The 16424-nt window shown below is 35.4% G+C and overlaps 1 protein-coding gene across 6 annotated transcripts in view; it reads right to left on the reverse strand.

Moving 5' to 3' along the window:
- Positions 1 to 15833, reverse strand: part of HDAC3 (histone deacetylase 3) — a 187172-nt gene extending 171339 nt beyond the window's left edge. For 2 of the 6 annotated variants that reach the window (XM_060686757.2, XM_060686756.2), the window contains exons 1-2: positions 15562 to 15833; positions 14290 to 14372 (exon numbers count right to left, since the gene is read on the reverse strand). In XM_060686757.2, the coding sequence (XP_060542740.1) occupies positions 14290 to 14372; positions 15562 to 15616 (138 nt within the window). In that variant the 5' untranslated portion in view covers positions 15617 to 15833. Of the gene's footprint in view, positions 1 to 14289; positions 14373 to 15185 lie in introns of all 6 variants that reach the window. The other 4 variants (XM_087891207.1, XM_087891206.1, XM_087891208.1 and 1 more) reach the window with 3 other exon arrangements.
- Between the last annotated feature and the right edge of the window lie 591 nt (positions 15834 to 16424).

A 16424-nucleotide genomic window follows, 5' to 3' on the forward strand; every position in this document is an offset into this window, starting at 1 on the left:
CAGATACGATAGGCAATGGATGAACAGATCAAACTCTTTTCGGTAAACATTAATGGCTTAAATGCCCCAAAGAAAAGGAATCAAATTTTCACAAAATTACGAAAATTAGAAGCAGATGTGATATGTCTGCAAGAGGTACACATTCAAAAAGATTATCAAAAAAATCCTAGAAAACCCCAAATTAGGAAAACTATATTCATCTCTGGCCCAAAAAAAGAAAAAAGGAGTAGTGATTTACGTAAAAGAAAAAATACAATCTAAACTAGTTTATACCGATGAGCAAGGTAGAGTGGTGATGGTTGAACTAGAAATAGGAAAGAGGAAAATGTTAATTGTAGTGATTTATGCACCTAACCAAAAACTACAGGTTTTTTTTAAAGATCTACATATAAAACTAGCAGAATTAGAATATGATGATATTTGTGTAATAGGGGATTATAATGCAATAGTAAATGCAAAGAAGGACTACAAAACTGGGGGGAAAAAACAGAAGAAAAAAGAAATACTTCCAAAAGAATTCTTTACTATGGCTGAAGAACTAAACTTGGCAGACGTATGGAGGGAAACACATGAAGAAGAGGCCCAATACACCTTTTACTCCCATCCGTATAACTCCTGGTCAAGACTGGAAATGGCATGACCCCAAATATCAAAATAGAAGTAGAAAAAATTGAGATAGGCACAAACCAATGGGCAGACCACAATCCACTATTCATAAACTGGAAAGAGGAAAGAAGACGTAAGAGATGGACAATGAACCAAAGATTATGTAAAGAAAAAGAATTTAATTCGATGTTAGAAAAGGAAGTAAAAATATTTTTTCAGATAAATAAAATAGAGGAAACCTCTTTACAAAACACATGGGATACTTTAAAAGCATATATAAGGGGCCTAGTAATAGCATATACGAGGAAAAAGAATAAAGAGAAGAAAAAGCAATTAGATAATTTAGAGAAAGACCTAAAACAAATAGAACAAAAACTCCAGGAAAAGCCCCAGAACAAAACAATAAGAGAAGAATGGGAAATGATTAAGCATAAATTGAATTTGATAAATCAAATAGAACTAGCCCAAAAAATAAAAATGGCGAAACAAAATTATTTCGAACACGCAAATAAAACGGGCAGATGGCTTGCCTATAAACTGAAAAAAGAACAGAAAAAAAGAATGATATACCAATTGAAAGACGATAAAGGAGAAATTCAACATAGTAAAGAGGCCAAAAAAGAAATTATTAAGAAATTTTATGCGAATTTATATAATCAGGGGAAAATAGAGGAAGACAAGATTAAACAGTACATAGGGAAATCAGGAATGCCAAAAATCACAGAAGAACAAAGAATAACTCTCAACAGGCCAATAACCAAATTAGAATTAGATGAAGTACTGAAAAAGCAAAAAAACAATAAAACACCGGGACCCGACGGGCTACCGGTAGAAATATACAAAACAATGCAAGAAGTTAGTGGGAGAGAATATGTTGCGATTATATAATGAAGCTATGGAGAAAGCCAAAATACCAAATTCATGAACAGAAGCCATAATAACAATCATTCCAAAAGAAGATACAGATCTCCAGTTAATACAAAACTATAGACCTATTTCATTATTGAATGCCGATTACAAAATATTTGCAGCAATCTTGGCTGAAAGGATTAAATCAGTATTAAATACATATATACACCCAGACCAAAATGGATTTCTGCCGGGACGCCAAATAAAGAACAACATGAGAATAGTACTTAATGCTCTAGAATATTATGAATCACACCCGGAGAAGCAGGCAGCGTTGGTTTTTCTTGACGCCCAAAAGGCCTTCGATAATCAAAATTGGAAATTTATGATTGAACAACTACAAAATATGCAAATTGGGGAAAAATTTGGGAAAATTATAGCAGGAATCTATACCAAACAATCAGCAAGGATAATTATGAATGATGACATAACAGACAAATTTAATATAACAAAAGGAGTCAGACAAGGCTGTCCACTTTCCCCCTTACTATATATTCTATCATTGGAAATCCTGTTGAAAAAAATTAGAGAAGACCAAGGAATTGAAGGTTTAAGGATCAATAGAGAAGAATACAAAGCTCAAGCCTTTGCTGATGACCTAGTGTTTTTGACAGAAAATCCTATGGAATCTATACCTAATTTGTTCCAAAAAATAGAAGAATTTGGAGAAGTGGCCGGACTAAAAATCAATAATAGTAAATCGAAGCTAATTGTAAAAAACCTTACGGAAATCCAAACAAAAGAATTGACAGATAATATACAAATCCAAACAACAAAAAAAATAAAATATCTAGGAATCTGGTTATCTACAAGAACATCAGCAATTAAAGAAAACAATTATGATAAATTACTAGAACAAAGAAAGAAAGACTTAGAAAAATGGGAAAATTTACACATTTCATTCCTAGAAGAATTTCGGCCATCAAAATGACTATATTACCTAAATTTTTATATTTGTTTCAGGTCACCCCAATTAAAATAGATAAACCGTTTTTTGAAAGGCTGAATAAAATAACATCTAAATTTATATGGCAAGGGAAAAGGCCACAAATAAAATTTAAGCTGCTTCAGGATACAAAAGATAGAGGAGGAGCTGCACTCCCTGACTGGGAGGTATATTACCAAGCAGCAGTACTATCGTAGGTCAAAGATTGGATAGAATTAAAGGATTCTAGAATTTTAACAATTGAGGGACACGAACTCCAAACTGGCTGGCACTCCTTTATGTGGGATGAGAAATACAAAACACATTCATATTTTAAAAGACACACAATAAGAAACTCATTATTACAAATTTGGCTTAAAATTAAAAAACAACATTATATGAAGATACCAAATTGGCTAGCACCGGCAGAATCAATTAGGCACCCAAATTTAACAGATAAGACAAAAATAATTAGATATAAAGATATAATTGACTATCAAGGCAAATTAAAGACAAAACAACAATTGGAGACAGATTTACACAGAGAAATAGACTGGTGGACTTATACTCAAATACAATCCAAATACAGAGAACATATAAAAACATATGAAATTTATAATCAAAAACAAGAAATAGATAAAATTATATTAGATTCAGAAAATAAATTAATTAGTAGAATTTATAAATTTCTTCTACGCTATAAATTGGAAGAAGAGACAGTCAAAGAAATGATGATTAAGTGGGCTCAAAACATCAAACACACAATACCTTTGGAAAAATGGGAAAAGTTCTGGCAGGTAAACCTAAATTTAACGAAAGCAACAGCGTACAAGGAAAACCAACTGAAAATGTTTTATCGGTGGCATATGTCTCTAACCAGATTGGCAAAAATACAGCCTAAATATAGTCCGATTTGTTGGAAGTGCAAAAAGGCATAAGGGACTTTCTATCATTTATGGTGGACGTGCCTGGCAGCAAAGAAATTTTGGTCTAACATCAAAAAATGGTTGGAACAAATAACAAAAACACAGATTGAAAAAGAACCAGAAACATTTCTATTAGGAATCTTTAACAAATCATACCCTAAGGATATCAAATATCTCACAATTCACATATTAACTGCTGCAACAATAACTTACGCAAAAAATTGGAAGCAAGAAAAAATACCAAGTGAAACAGAATAGGGAAAATTTTAGAATGCGCTGAAATGGATAGGTTAACCAAAGAATTACAAGAAAGAGAAGAATCAGACTATTATAAAATATGGAATAATTGGTATAATTGGTTAAAAATCAGAAATATACAAAAAATATAGGGGAAATATTACCGATTTAAATATATATATATAATAAAAAATGTTATTAGATTAAGGAGAGGTGAAGGAATATATCATAAGTAGAATTGTAGAATGTCACTCTGAAAAAATGCTTAAGAAGAAATTACACTCTTTTTGTGTATATGTTGTATAAATGTTTGTTGTGTATATGTTACGTATGTCTTTTTTAATATTTATATTCAATAAAAACTACTTTTAATAAAAGAAAAAAAGTCTCTGCTGATCAGGCAACTCAGCTTGGATCATCAGAGACATTTAAAAGAAAAAAAACCCTTTTTTTCTTTTAAAAATCTTTGATGATCCCAGCTGAGCCGTGTGATCATCAGAGGCTTTTTTGTTTACTTTTAAAAGCATTTTTTCGGCCAAAGAGGTTGAGATAAAAATGCTTTTAAAAGTAAAAAAAAAAGCCTCTGCTGATTGTGCGGCTCAGCTGGGCATGGGGGGGGGGCAGGGATTTTTGCTACCGGTTCTCAGAACCACCCGCCTCCATCGCTACCAGATCGGGCAATCAGGTCCGAACTGGGAGCATTTCACCCCTGGATAAAGATTTGAAACAATATGGTTTTAATCTGGGGAATCAGAGCTGGATCAGATAATGACTGAGAAGGATGAAAAAATGATTAAAAGACTGTACAATTATTTGTTGCAAATTAGATTGGAAGATGAAGAAGTAAAAGAGACAATGATAACATGGGCGAAAAACTTTGGTTATGCAATAGAATTAGAGAAATAGCAACAACTATAGGAAAGGAATTATAAACTGACAATGGCAACTGCATATAAAGAAAATCTATATAAAATGTTTACAGATGGCATATACCACCAGAAAGAATAGCAAAAATGTTTAAGGGTAAATCAGCCAAGTGTTGGAAATGTTCGCATTTGCCGGGATCATATTATATGTGGTGGTCATGTGTAGAAGCAAAAAATTATTGGTCTAGAGTACAGACATGGTTGGAAGAAATGTTACACAAATCTATAGAATTAAAACCAGAGGGTTTTTTATTGGGTATTCTCCCAGAAAGATATAGTAAAGAAGATGTGCATTTAATTATACATATAATAACAGCAGCAAGAATTGTATTTGTGCAAAATTGGAAGACAGAAAAAATCCCGTCAAAAGGTGAAGTAATAAAAAAGATTTTAGACTGTGTGGAAATGAATAGATTAACTTTAAGAGTAAAAGATAAAGAGGAATCAATGTATTTCAAGACATGGGGAAGATTTTCTGTATGGTTAGAAAAGAAATATGAACAAAAGATGATAGATAAATGATTTAGATAATAGAAAGTTAAATGAGGGAGAGGAGAAAAAAGAAATAGAAACCCAGATGACACCAGAGTATATGGAAAAGGGGGATGGGAGGGGGGAAAGAAAGAAGACTATAAGGATAAATGTACAATTATGAAGATAACAGCGATAGATTGAATAAAATTGAAAAGAAAGCGAAAAGAAAGTATATATTATTAGAATACTGGAATTGCTGGGATACCAAACAAGGAATATTCCATAACAAAGGAGAAAGAAAGGAGAGAGGAGTAGAAGATAAGAAGAGGAGAGGGAGAGAGAGGAATGGAAGAAAGGGGAAAGGAGAGGAAGAAAAGGCAGGGGACAGGAGTAGGAGAGAAGGTGAGAAAAGGGGGAAAGTGGAGAGGAGTGGGCAAAAGGAAGGGGATGTAGGAAGAGGAAGGAGAGGAGGAGGGAGAAAGCAGGAGAGAAGAGCAGGGAGGGTAGGGAAAGAAGGAGGTTTGTTGTGAAACGAGGGAAAAGAAAGGGTAGAAGAACAACCCCAAATGTAATTAAAATACCTTATTTTTATACTTTTTAAAAGAAAAATATGTATATGTATGACCAATTATATATAAGAGAATGTACATTTATATTATGTGTATAAGAAATAAAAATGAAAAACTTTTTTCAAAAAAAAGGATAGGGGAGACATCTGTGGAGCAAGGCTGAGGGCGAGAAGGGGATAGGATGGAGAGGCTTCTCTGGGGCAGGACTGAGGGAGAGAAGGGGATAGGATAGGGAAGGCTTCTGTGGGAGAGAAGGGGATAGGATGGGGAGGCTGCTGTGGAGCAAGACTGAATTATAGTTAAAAATATGAGAGAAAAACAAAAGAAGCAACTAATGGAGACGTTAGATATATATATAGAAGTTAGATGATTGGGAGAGGCTCAAAACAAGATGGAAAAGGCGGAAGCAGAACTTATTATGACACAATACAGAGCGATGGAATGGGCAGTGAGGGTCAGAGGCTTGAAAGAAAATAACCAGGAAAATCTCAGAGAGATCTTTGCAGAAGCCCTTGCTCGGTTTACTGGAGAGTCTAAAGCACAGTGTGACTGACAAATAGACAAAATTTATCGTGTTAATTCATGGATTGCAAGACAGAGACAATTACCAAGAGATATTGTGATCTACTTTGTCACAAGGAGAACAAGAAATGGAGTTTTACAAGTCTCTTATAAGAAGAAACTTCAAGTGGCAGGACAGGAGGTTTCAGTAATGAAGGAAATTCCCCCCAAAATGTTGAGATCTCGAAAGGACTATGCATTTTTAATTGATGAACTTAGAAGGCGTCAGTTACAGTACAGATGGGAAGCTCCAGCCGGATTAGTGGTGAATTATTTGGGTGAGAGACATCGCCTCAACTCAGTTTAGAAGGCAAGAGATTTTTACACTACCATATTAAAGGCTGGAAACCCACCATCTCCAGATGCCAGAAGAAGGAAAGAACCAGGAGAGGTTAGAAAGGGGGAAAAGGAAATTATGCAGGCACAAGCTCAAGGAGGTGTTTTGACTACACAACAAGAATTATTGCAACTCTCAGAAGATGTTCAATTTTTGGATTTATTTGAAAAAACGGAAGACCCCCAAGGATCAAAGACAAACTCGACCAGCAACCAAACGCAAAGAACAAGAATTAAAGCAACAAAGCCAGATAATAACTCAAGAAATTGCAACTACAAATATGGAAGCTGTGGGAGGAGCTAGACCGAAGAGGAAATTCCAGGAGGACTTCCAGTCGGTGCTCAGGGGCCAAGGATGGCAAATAATTTTTTGACCTGGAATGTTAATGGCCTAAATTCACCACAAAAGAGAAAGAAAATATTTCATTATTTGAAACAGTTTAAAAATGATGTAATCTGCATGCAAGAAGCACATATTAGAACAAGTGATCAGAAATACCTAATAAATGTTAGACTGGGCAAACACTTTGTTGCATCAGCTCCTGAGAAGAAAAATGGTATAGTTATATATCTAAGAACAGATTTAATGGCTAAATTAATTGAAGCAGATCCACAAGGAAGATATATAATGATCGAATTACTAATAGAAAGGAAGAAAATACTTTTAGTGGGAGTATATGCACCCAATCAACAACAAGAGAAATTTTATAAACTTTTGCATAAAAAATTAATACAAATGGATTATAAATCATGTATAATGATGGGTGATTGGAATGGAGTATTGGACACTAAAAAAGACAAAAAGACCCTTTTGCCAAATGTTCAAACACGGGCTAAATTGCCTAAATCTTTTTTTGACATGATGGATGATATGGCGTGAGATATATGGCGTGAACGAAATTTTAAAAAACAGGATTTTACTTTTTTTTCTGATAGGCACCAATCTTTTTCTAGAATTGATTTTATACTAATTACAAATGATTTTCTTTCTAGGGTAAAGAAGACGAAGATATGTCCAAGAACTTTAACAGACCATAATTCGGTGTGGATGAAATTAAGAGTTCGGGGAGGGGTCTAGGAGATCTTGGAGACTGAATGAAAATCTATTTCGATATGAGGCAAATGTGATAGAATGTAAAAAGTTAATGAAAGAATTTTTTGTTTTAAATATGCATAAGGGTACACCTGTGGAAATGGTATGGGATGCAAGTAAAGCATATATGAGAGGAGTTTTAATAAATCTGAATAATTCTTACAGACGTAGACAGGGGAAAAAACGGAGGGAATTGGAAGAGGAAATAAAAAAGAAGGAACAGGCGTTAGTGGATAAACCAGATGACAAGAATATAAAAGAAGCCATTACAATATTGCGAGGACAGTTTAATATGTTGATGTCAGATCAAGTTGCAACGAACTTGCAATATGCTAAACATAATACTTTTTGTAATGCAAATAAACCAGGCAGGTGGTTAGCATATATGTTAAGGAAAAAACAAAAATCTCGGACAATAGAAAAAATAGAGTATAAAGGTAAAGAGGTATATCAACAGAATATGATTAAAAAAGCATTTTTAGATTTTTATACGAGGTTATATGCTGGTGATAATATACAAGGTAATGATATAGAGAGATATTTGCAGAAGGAAAATATTCTTGCAATTATTGATGAACAAAGGGAAAGATTGAATGTATTAATAACTACTGAGGAAATTCTTTTGGCAATTAAACAGTTAAAAAGTGGAAAGGCTCCTGGCACAGATGGTTTGACAGCAGTGTATTATAAAAATTTTCAATTAGAAATGGTAGAGCCTCTTAAGGAGTTATTTGCTAAAATACAACGGGGAGGAGAAGTGCCACCATCCTGGAGAACAGCTTTTATTTCCCTGATTCCAAAAGAAGATCAAGATCATAGTCAACCCAAAAATTACAGACCCATATCATTGCTTAATACAGATTATAAAATCTTTGCAAAAATTTTGGCAAATAGACTAATGTCAGTTATGCAACAAGTGATTCATAAAGATCAAACTGGATTTATACAAGGGAGACAAATGAAAAGTAATGTAAGACAAATTGTTAATATACTGGAGTATTTGGGGAAGAACAACCAAGTCCCTGCAGTGCTTATGTTTCTGGATGCAGAGAACGCGTTTGATCGATTGAATTGGCAGTTTTTAGTGAAAGTAGCACAAAAGATGCAGTTGGGAGAGCCTATCAAGGCAATATATCAGAAACAGACAGCACAAATAATAGTTAATGGTAGTCTCACAGAAATGTTTCAAATTGAGAAAGGAACAAGACAGGGATGTCCCTTGTCTCCACTACTGTTTATTCTAACTTTGGAAATATTGCTGAACAAAATATGGGACTCAGATAAAATACAGGGTATTAAGATCAGGCAACATGATTATAGATTACGAGCATTTGCAGATGATTTGGTTGTAACTTTAACCCAACCAGTAAACTCAGTTACAGGTTTGATGGAGATAATTAGGCAATATGGTCAAGTGTCAGGGTTCAAAATAAATATAGGGAAAACAAAGATGATAGCTAAGAATATGAATACAAATCAAAAAGAAGAAATGGAAAGAGTAACAGGATGCGAGATAGTGAAAAAGGTTAAGTACTTAGGAATTGTTATTGCAACGTCAAATGGGAAATTATACAAGTATAATTATGAATTGTTATGGCATAAAATACAGACAGAGATGGACAAATGGAAAAAATTACAACTGTCTTTGTTGGGAAGAATAGCAGTAGTTAAAATGAATGTTTTGCCCAAGTTTCTATTTCTTTTTCAAATGATACCAATACTTAAAAAGGATGCAAATTTGGAGGAATGGCAGAGAGGCATTAACAACTTTGTTTGGGTAGGGAAGAGACCGAGAGTTAAATTAAAAATAATGCAGGATATACGTGAAAGAGGAGGTTTGAAACTGCCCAATCTAAAATTGTACTATGAAGCAGCTGTTTTGTCAGCAATTAGTGATTGGATTAATTTAACAGATGAAAGAATACTGAACATTGAAGGGTATGATTTGCTGTATGGTTGGCATGCCTACTTAGTTTATGAGAAGAAGGTGGATAGGACTTTTAAAAGTCATATATTAAGGAATGCCCTCCTGCGTGTTTGGAAAAAATACCAATATAAATTGAATGGCAAGATACCCATGTGGGTAGTATCCAGACATGCGATAGAAAATATAAGTATAGAACAAAGACAGGATGTAATTACTTATAAAGAACTTCTGTTTACAGAAAGAAATGTACTACAGTTAAAGCCTCTGAATGTACTAAGAGAGGAAAGGGCAATTCAAACCTGGTTTCAGTATGTACAGCTGCAGAATAGATGGAAAAAAGATCAGAAAATTGGTATTATACAAAGTGAAGAAAATTTGATAAAACAAATTAGGGATCAGAGTAGAATGCATATAAAAAGGTTGTATAATATTTTGATAGAAATAGACTTGGAGACAGAGTTAATTAAAGATTGTATGATAAAATGGGCACAAAATTTTGAGGAACTAATAATGATGGAAACATGGGAAAGGATTTGGGTAAAAAATGTAAAATTTACACAAGCTCAAAACTTGAGAGAATTTTTTATAAAATGTTTTATAGATGGCATTTGGATCCTAAAAAGTTAGCTTGTATGTATTCAAACTTACAACCTAAATGTTGGAGATGTGATTGTGTTGATGCTACCTATTTTCATGTTTGGTGGACCTGTAAAAAAGTTAAAGCATTTTGGATAAAAATATGGTGGATTATTCAAAATATTTTTTAAAAAAGGATAAAGTTTACTCCACAGTTGTTTTTGTTAGGTATAATTACAGATTGTACGGCTATAGAGACTAATTTGATTTTGAACTTAATAACTGCAGCAAGATTCTTGGTGGCGCAGTACTGGAAGAAGGAAGATTTACCTACTATTCAAGAATGGACATTAAAAGTCGTAAATTTAACAGAAATGGCGAAAATTTCAGCATATTTAAAGGACCATTCAAATGAGAAATATATGTTAGAATGGAAAAGATGGATTGATTATATTCAAGGCAAATATCGGACTAAAAAATTTCAAATAGCTTATGAATGATTAGAGAGATTTTATAAAGTACTCAAATTTAGTTTAGTAAAAGGAGAGTTAAAAGTTCAAGAGAGGGATAGGATGCTATAGATAATTAGCTTATGTTAGCTTATGATTGTCAAATGTTATACCCTGCATTTTGCTCTGGGAAGTGGGGGGGGAGGGAGGGGAAGGGGAGAGTTGGAAGGGGAGGAGGGAGGGGGAAGGGGAAATGTCTGTAAAACTTTTAAAAACTTCAATTAAAAAAAAAGAAATAAAAATGAAAAACTTTTTTCAAAAAAAAAGGATAGGGGAGACATCTGTGGAGCAAGGCTGAGGGCGAGAAGGGGATAGGATAGGGAGGCTTCTCTGGGGCAGGACTGAGGGAGAGAAGGGGATAGGATAAGAGACGTTTCTGTGGGGCAAGGCTGAGAGAGAGAAGGGGAGAGGATAGGGCGATCGTAACTACTCATTAATTTTCAAGCTGTGTCGATTTATCAAGCCCGATCACATAGTTTCATAGCGAAGCACGGGTATCCAGCTAGTGTTCTATGTTTGCGTTATTCCAATATGACATGGTCACTCTCACCCAAGATTCCTGCAATTTCAACTCCTCTATCACTTATCTGTTTGTAAGAATTAAGTCCAGTATGGCTGTCCCTCGAGTTTCCTCCTCTACCTTTTGGATAACAAGTTGTCAGCTAGGTTGGCTAGGAACCTATTCAATTTCTCACTTGGTGTAGAATTAGTCTTCCAATTGATGTCAGGGTAAATTGAAGTTCCCCATTACTATTGCAGTGTTTCCTACCTGTATATGTTAGTTAGTTGCAAAAAGTACATCTATTTTTTCTGCTTGGTTGGCTTGTAGTATACACCTATAGCAATATCATTCTTTTTTTTCTTTTATATTAGCCCATAAGCATTCTAGGAAGCTTCGTCTTTGGTTTTGTGCATTTCTGTAGCAATATAATCATGTTTTACATATAATGAAAATCCACCTCCTCTTTTATGGGGCCTGGGTTTTTTTAACAGTTTGTATCCTTCTGTCAGCATGTTCCAGTAGTGGGTTTCATTCCACCAAGTTTTGGTAATTGCAACTATATCATATCTACCCTCATGTACTAATAATTCAAGTTCACCCTGTTTGTTCCCCAAACTTGTGAGTTTTTGTATATTGGCATTTGAGATATTTTATGTCTAACTTTTATGTCTTCCTGGTGTTTGAGTTTGTCTTCCTTCCCATCACTTCTTCCTTATTATTTGATTTGTTTTTTGGATGTTTTTGCTTAGAATTAGGTCCTGGAGATCCTAGAGATTGGTCACCCTCCCCACTCAATTTTAGTTTAAAGCCCTCCTGATAAGTTGAGCCAGTTGTTTTCCGAAAACATTCTTCCTGGTTTTTGTTAGGTGCAGCCCATCCCTTGTCAATAGCCCATCGTGGACGTAATGCAGACCATGGTCCAGGAATCCAAAGTTCTCTTGGTGACACAAACCCTTTAGTCAGTGATTTACTTCTAGAATCCTTTGTTCTTGCAGTGACCTTTCATTTTTTTACGTGCTTTTGAACTGCTAGATTGGCAGAAGCTGGGACAAGTAATGGGAGCTCACCCCGTTATGCGGCACTAGGGATTTGAACCGCTGAACTGCCGACCTTTCGGTCAACAAGCTCAGCGTCTTAGCCATTAACCTTTCATTGGCAGTTCGGATGAAAAAACTACTTGTGCACCTAAGTCCCTAACTTTCTTGACTAGCTGAATCACTCAATATTGTTTCCAGGTTCATTTTTGTGTCATTTATCCCTATGTGTAGTAATAGAAAAAGGTAGTAATCTGTTTTATTATTTTGGTTTGGTTCTCAGCCACATCTCTGATTTTTGTTCCAGGGAGACAACATACCTTTCTAGATTGACTGTCTGGTCTACAGATGGTTGGTTCTGTTCCCTTGAGAACTGAATCTCCCAACACCAACACTTTCCTTTTTTCCTAGGGAGGTTTCGGGTATTTTTCTACTTGTCACAGAAGCACTTGCAGATGCTACTGTTTTAGGGACATTTGATGATGCTTCTTTTCTAGGTGTCTGCATGTTTTCTTCCAGGGAGGGTCTATGAAATTGATTGCTCAGCTCCAGTGGGGCTGCGTCAGAGTAGGTTGGGTTGGAAAGGGGTTTTGTATTAGGTTGGTGTTTTTTTTCTATGAGTTACATGTTTCCATCTGTCTTCTTCTTCTAAAGGTTTATTTACAGGGTCAATTATTTTAGAAGTTGTCATTATTATGTTCAGTTTGGGTATAATCTTCTTACGAAGTTTGGAGTTCCTTACTTTGGTTGAGTTTCAGAATGGTTAGAGTTTCCTCTAGACCCTTTACTTTTTCTTCTAGAAACTCAATTAGTTTATATTTGTACATATAAAGTCTGGGTTTCTGTGGGCATAAGTGTATACAAGTTTTGCAGATCACAATAGTATCGGTTGCTTTTTCCATGAGTGGATTGAAAAAAATAGAAAATGAAAATGTAGAAGTTTTTACCACAGATTTTTAAAAGGGAAAAATGTCCAATTTAGAATTTGATATTCTAACAGATCATTAAAAAATTTAGGGGAAAATATCAAGTTTAAAAAATAAAATTCTAGCAGTTCATTTAAATATGTCAAATTTTTAAATTTTCAGTGTTGAGTAAGGCTTAAATGCAAGGTTCGTTCTTATCCTGCCATGGAGTGTTCTATAATTATCTCTTTCTTCCCTGCCTTCTTGTGATCCTTTCCCTCCTTGCCTTCTTGTGAGCTTAATTTATCCCTTCCGTCTCTGCTCTTTTATGTTCTACACTTGCTATTGTCTACTCTGCCTACTTATTTATCCCCTTATTCTTTGCCTTGTTGTTTTTTTTATCCTCTCTTCTTATTTGCCTTTCACCTGCCACTACTGGATAGTCAGCCCTTCCTGCTTTCCATAGTGACAATACAAAAGTCACAATTGTGGTACTTGCTTCAACACTGCCCTGCAAGTAAGAGTGGAGTTTGTGTCATGATGTCACCCTGAACATGTCATCTTTTGATATACTGTACTGTTAGTTTGCACATTTCTCTGCCAGTGAGTTTCCAAGGATGAGAGTGGATTCAAACCTGTTACATAAAAGGTACCTTATGAACATGAATCAAGAATTCCAGGAGTTCTAAACACATTTTAGACACTGCAGATCTACAGTGGGATTACAATTTATATGTTTAAGAAGCTAGATTCAAAATCACAAAACTAATGCCATAATATGCCACATAATACTGCTTTTAATTCAGAGATATATTTATTTTAACCACCCATGCCAAGAGATCGGTTAGCAGTCAATGCAATTTAATAAGTTGAACTTTCTTCCTTTCCTGTAGGGTAAACAGGTGATCAGAAACTATCCTGGCAGTTTGTATGACTGGGTAATATAACTACCTGCAGCTGTGAACTCTGGCATTTCTGCCAGAAGGTACTGAACCATCTTTTCCCGTGGGAAAGGAAGGTGGGGGTAAGATCTTCCTTAGCTGAAACTGACAGAAACAAAAGAAGTCAAGTATATCGTAATTTTGAATCTAGTAAACAATGTCATTCCAAACTATGGATTCCTGCTTTGAGATATTGTCTTCTGTGTAATAGGGTTATTAAAAGTTTTACTATACTTAAAAGCACATTATATGGTGCATACAGGCTAACATATATAAATTCCTTAAAATTAGTAATAATTATCTAAAAACAAACGTATGAAGTCCAGCACTTACAATCATCTTCTTATAGAGTCCATAATGTAGCACCAGACTGTGGGTCAATGCCAACCGATGTGGTTTCATGGGATGTCCTGCTCCTAATATGGGGGGCAAAAGAAAAGAAACACATGTAATTAATATCTCCACAGCAGAAGCACAGGAATCTACCTGATCACTACCACAAGTCCTCAAAGAATAAAGAATAATATGGAAAGTAAAAGTGGGAGGCCTTTTAAAAGACTATTGATTCATTAACGGGATCTAGACATATTTATCTTGTTTTGGAAATTTCCTTAGTTTAAATAATCGAAACAAGTCCGGTGTGCAACCATATCTTTTCACAAAGTGATCATCTGTAATTTACATGTATATATCTTGGAATGGACTTGGAGTTCTGAACAACTGCAATAAACTTCATAAAGTAAAAAGCATGGGTACTTGATACAACTCTGTACAATAATAATATCAAGAATCTATGATTTTGCACATACCCTCTAACATTTCATAGATGAAGATACAGGCATTCTCACAGAACAATGCTTGAATTCTATCACATTCCATAAATACAGATATAATTATACACCACTACAAATAGTGTGCCACTATATATTAGGCTATCAGATCTGGACTGCAAAAATCCAGGTGCTCTTTGCTATCTGGGCTTTTGCAAACCACAAGGTCTGTTACTCTGAAACAGAAGTTGGTTGGGTCATTGATGGTGTGTGTGTGTGTGTGTGTGTGTGTGTGTGTGTGTGTGTGTGTGTGTGTAAAAGTAAGCACTGCTGTAAGAATTAAAGCAAGTTAGCTTTTGAAGAGCACAATATTCTTGTTTAAGTTCATGATGAATATGACTGTAGTAGTAATAAAGGAGCAGTTCAAATGTAATCAAGAGCACTCAGAAAGTCTCATACCGTTAGAATGGTCTCCTGCTTGAGCAGGGGTTGGACTAGATGACCTACAAGGTCCCTTTTAAATGTTTATTCTATTCTAATTCTAATTCTATTCTATTATTCTCCTTTCTCAAAACATGAAGTAGTGTGAAATGATTCCTACAAGTGCACAGAACTTCAGTCTTTCAAATCAGGAAAGTTAAAGGCTTTATTTCAGCGTTGCCGCAAAAAACAAAGACCGAAACAAACCCAACGCTTTTCTGATAAAGAGGGAAAACTCTTGCACATGGCTGTTAAGAAAAGTCCGCTCCTTCCCTCAACCGAGGAAAAATCAGACAGTCTTCACTCGATCAGAAAGCATTCCAAGATTTCCCAATTACCGCTGCTGCGCACGCACCGTAATGAAAATTGCCCACATCGGGATCATAGAAATAAGCCACAGTCTTCGCCATACCCTCCACACTCGGAAGGACTCGATCACCGAATGACCTCCCGGTTGCGTCCCTCCACCCACAGGCTTACGTCACCGCGTCGCCTAGGCGACGTGCGGAAGCTCTAGCCGGAGGGAAGCAAGGCCTCTCTTTCCCTGCGCGCAGGCGCCTAGTTACTGTCTCCGTTCTGGTTTGGGGTCGGGAAGAGTTGCTACGTAGCGAAGAGCAATAAGGCTGTGAGGAGTCACGTTGCTTCTTAGTCAAATAGCAGGCTTCAGATTCGGTTCGGTTTGCTGTTTTTATTTGCTACCGTATTTTACGGCATCGTAAAAGTTGGACGATGACTAAGCGACAGTAACGATTTTTTTTTTTACTTTTTCTTTCCCTCGTTTCATATGGATTTTCTCAGCCCAGCTTCTAAACAATTATATTTAAATAGTTTAAATAGCGCTAATATAAAATAAAATAAAAGACTCGCTTCTACCATCGTTTTAAAATACTTTCAAAGACATAGGTTCCAATCTATAAAATACCAGATTGTGATAGAATCTTCAGCTAGACCAAAGGGAGGGATTGAGAGGGGCTCGAGACGAGTCGTTTGCAGGATGCGGCGTACACCTGACTTGGAATCCTTGAAACCTTGTGCGTTGCCAAGAAAGTAATCAGTGGTAAAATATTTAACTTTTTCATCAAAAATGGAAACAATATATCAGTAACCCTCCCAAATTAAACAAAACTTAAGCACCTTTACATAGGGCTGTTTTCCCACATCCTTAAAACAACACACATCAACTCAAATTCTACTATTATGAACTACCATTAAGCTTTT

Source organism: Pantherophis guttatus, chromosome 3 (assembly GCF_059756535.1).
Source record: "Pantherophis guttatus breed Tessera chromosome 3, ASM5975653v1, whole genome shotgun sequence".
Classification (NCBI taxonomy): domain Eukaryota; kingdom Metazoa; phylum Chordata; class Lepidosauria; order Squamata; family Colubridae; genus Pantherophis; species Pantherophis guttatus.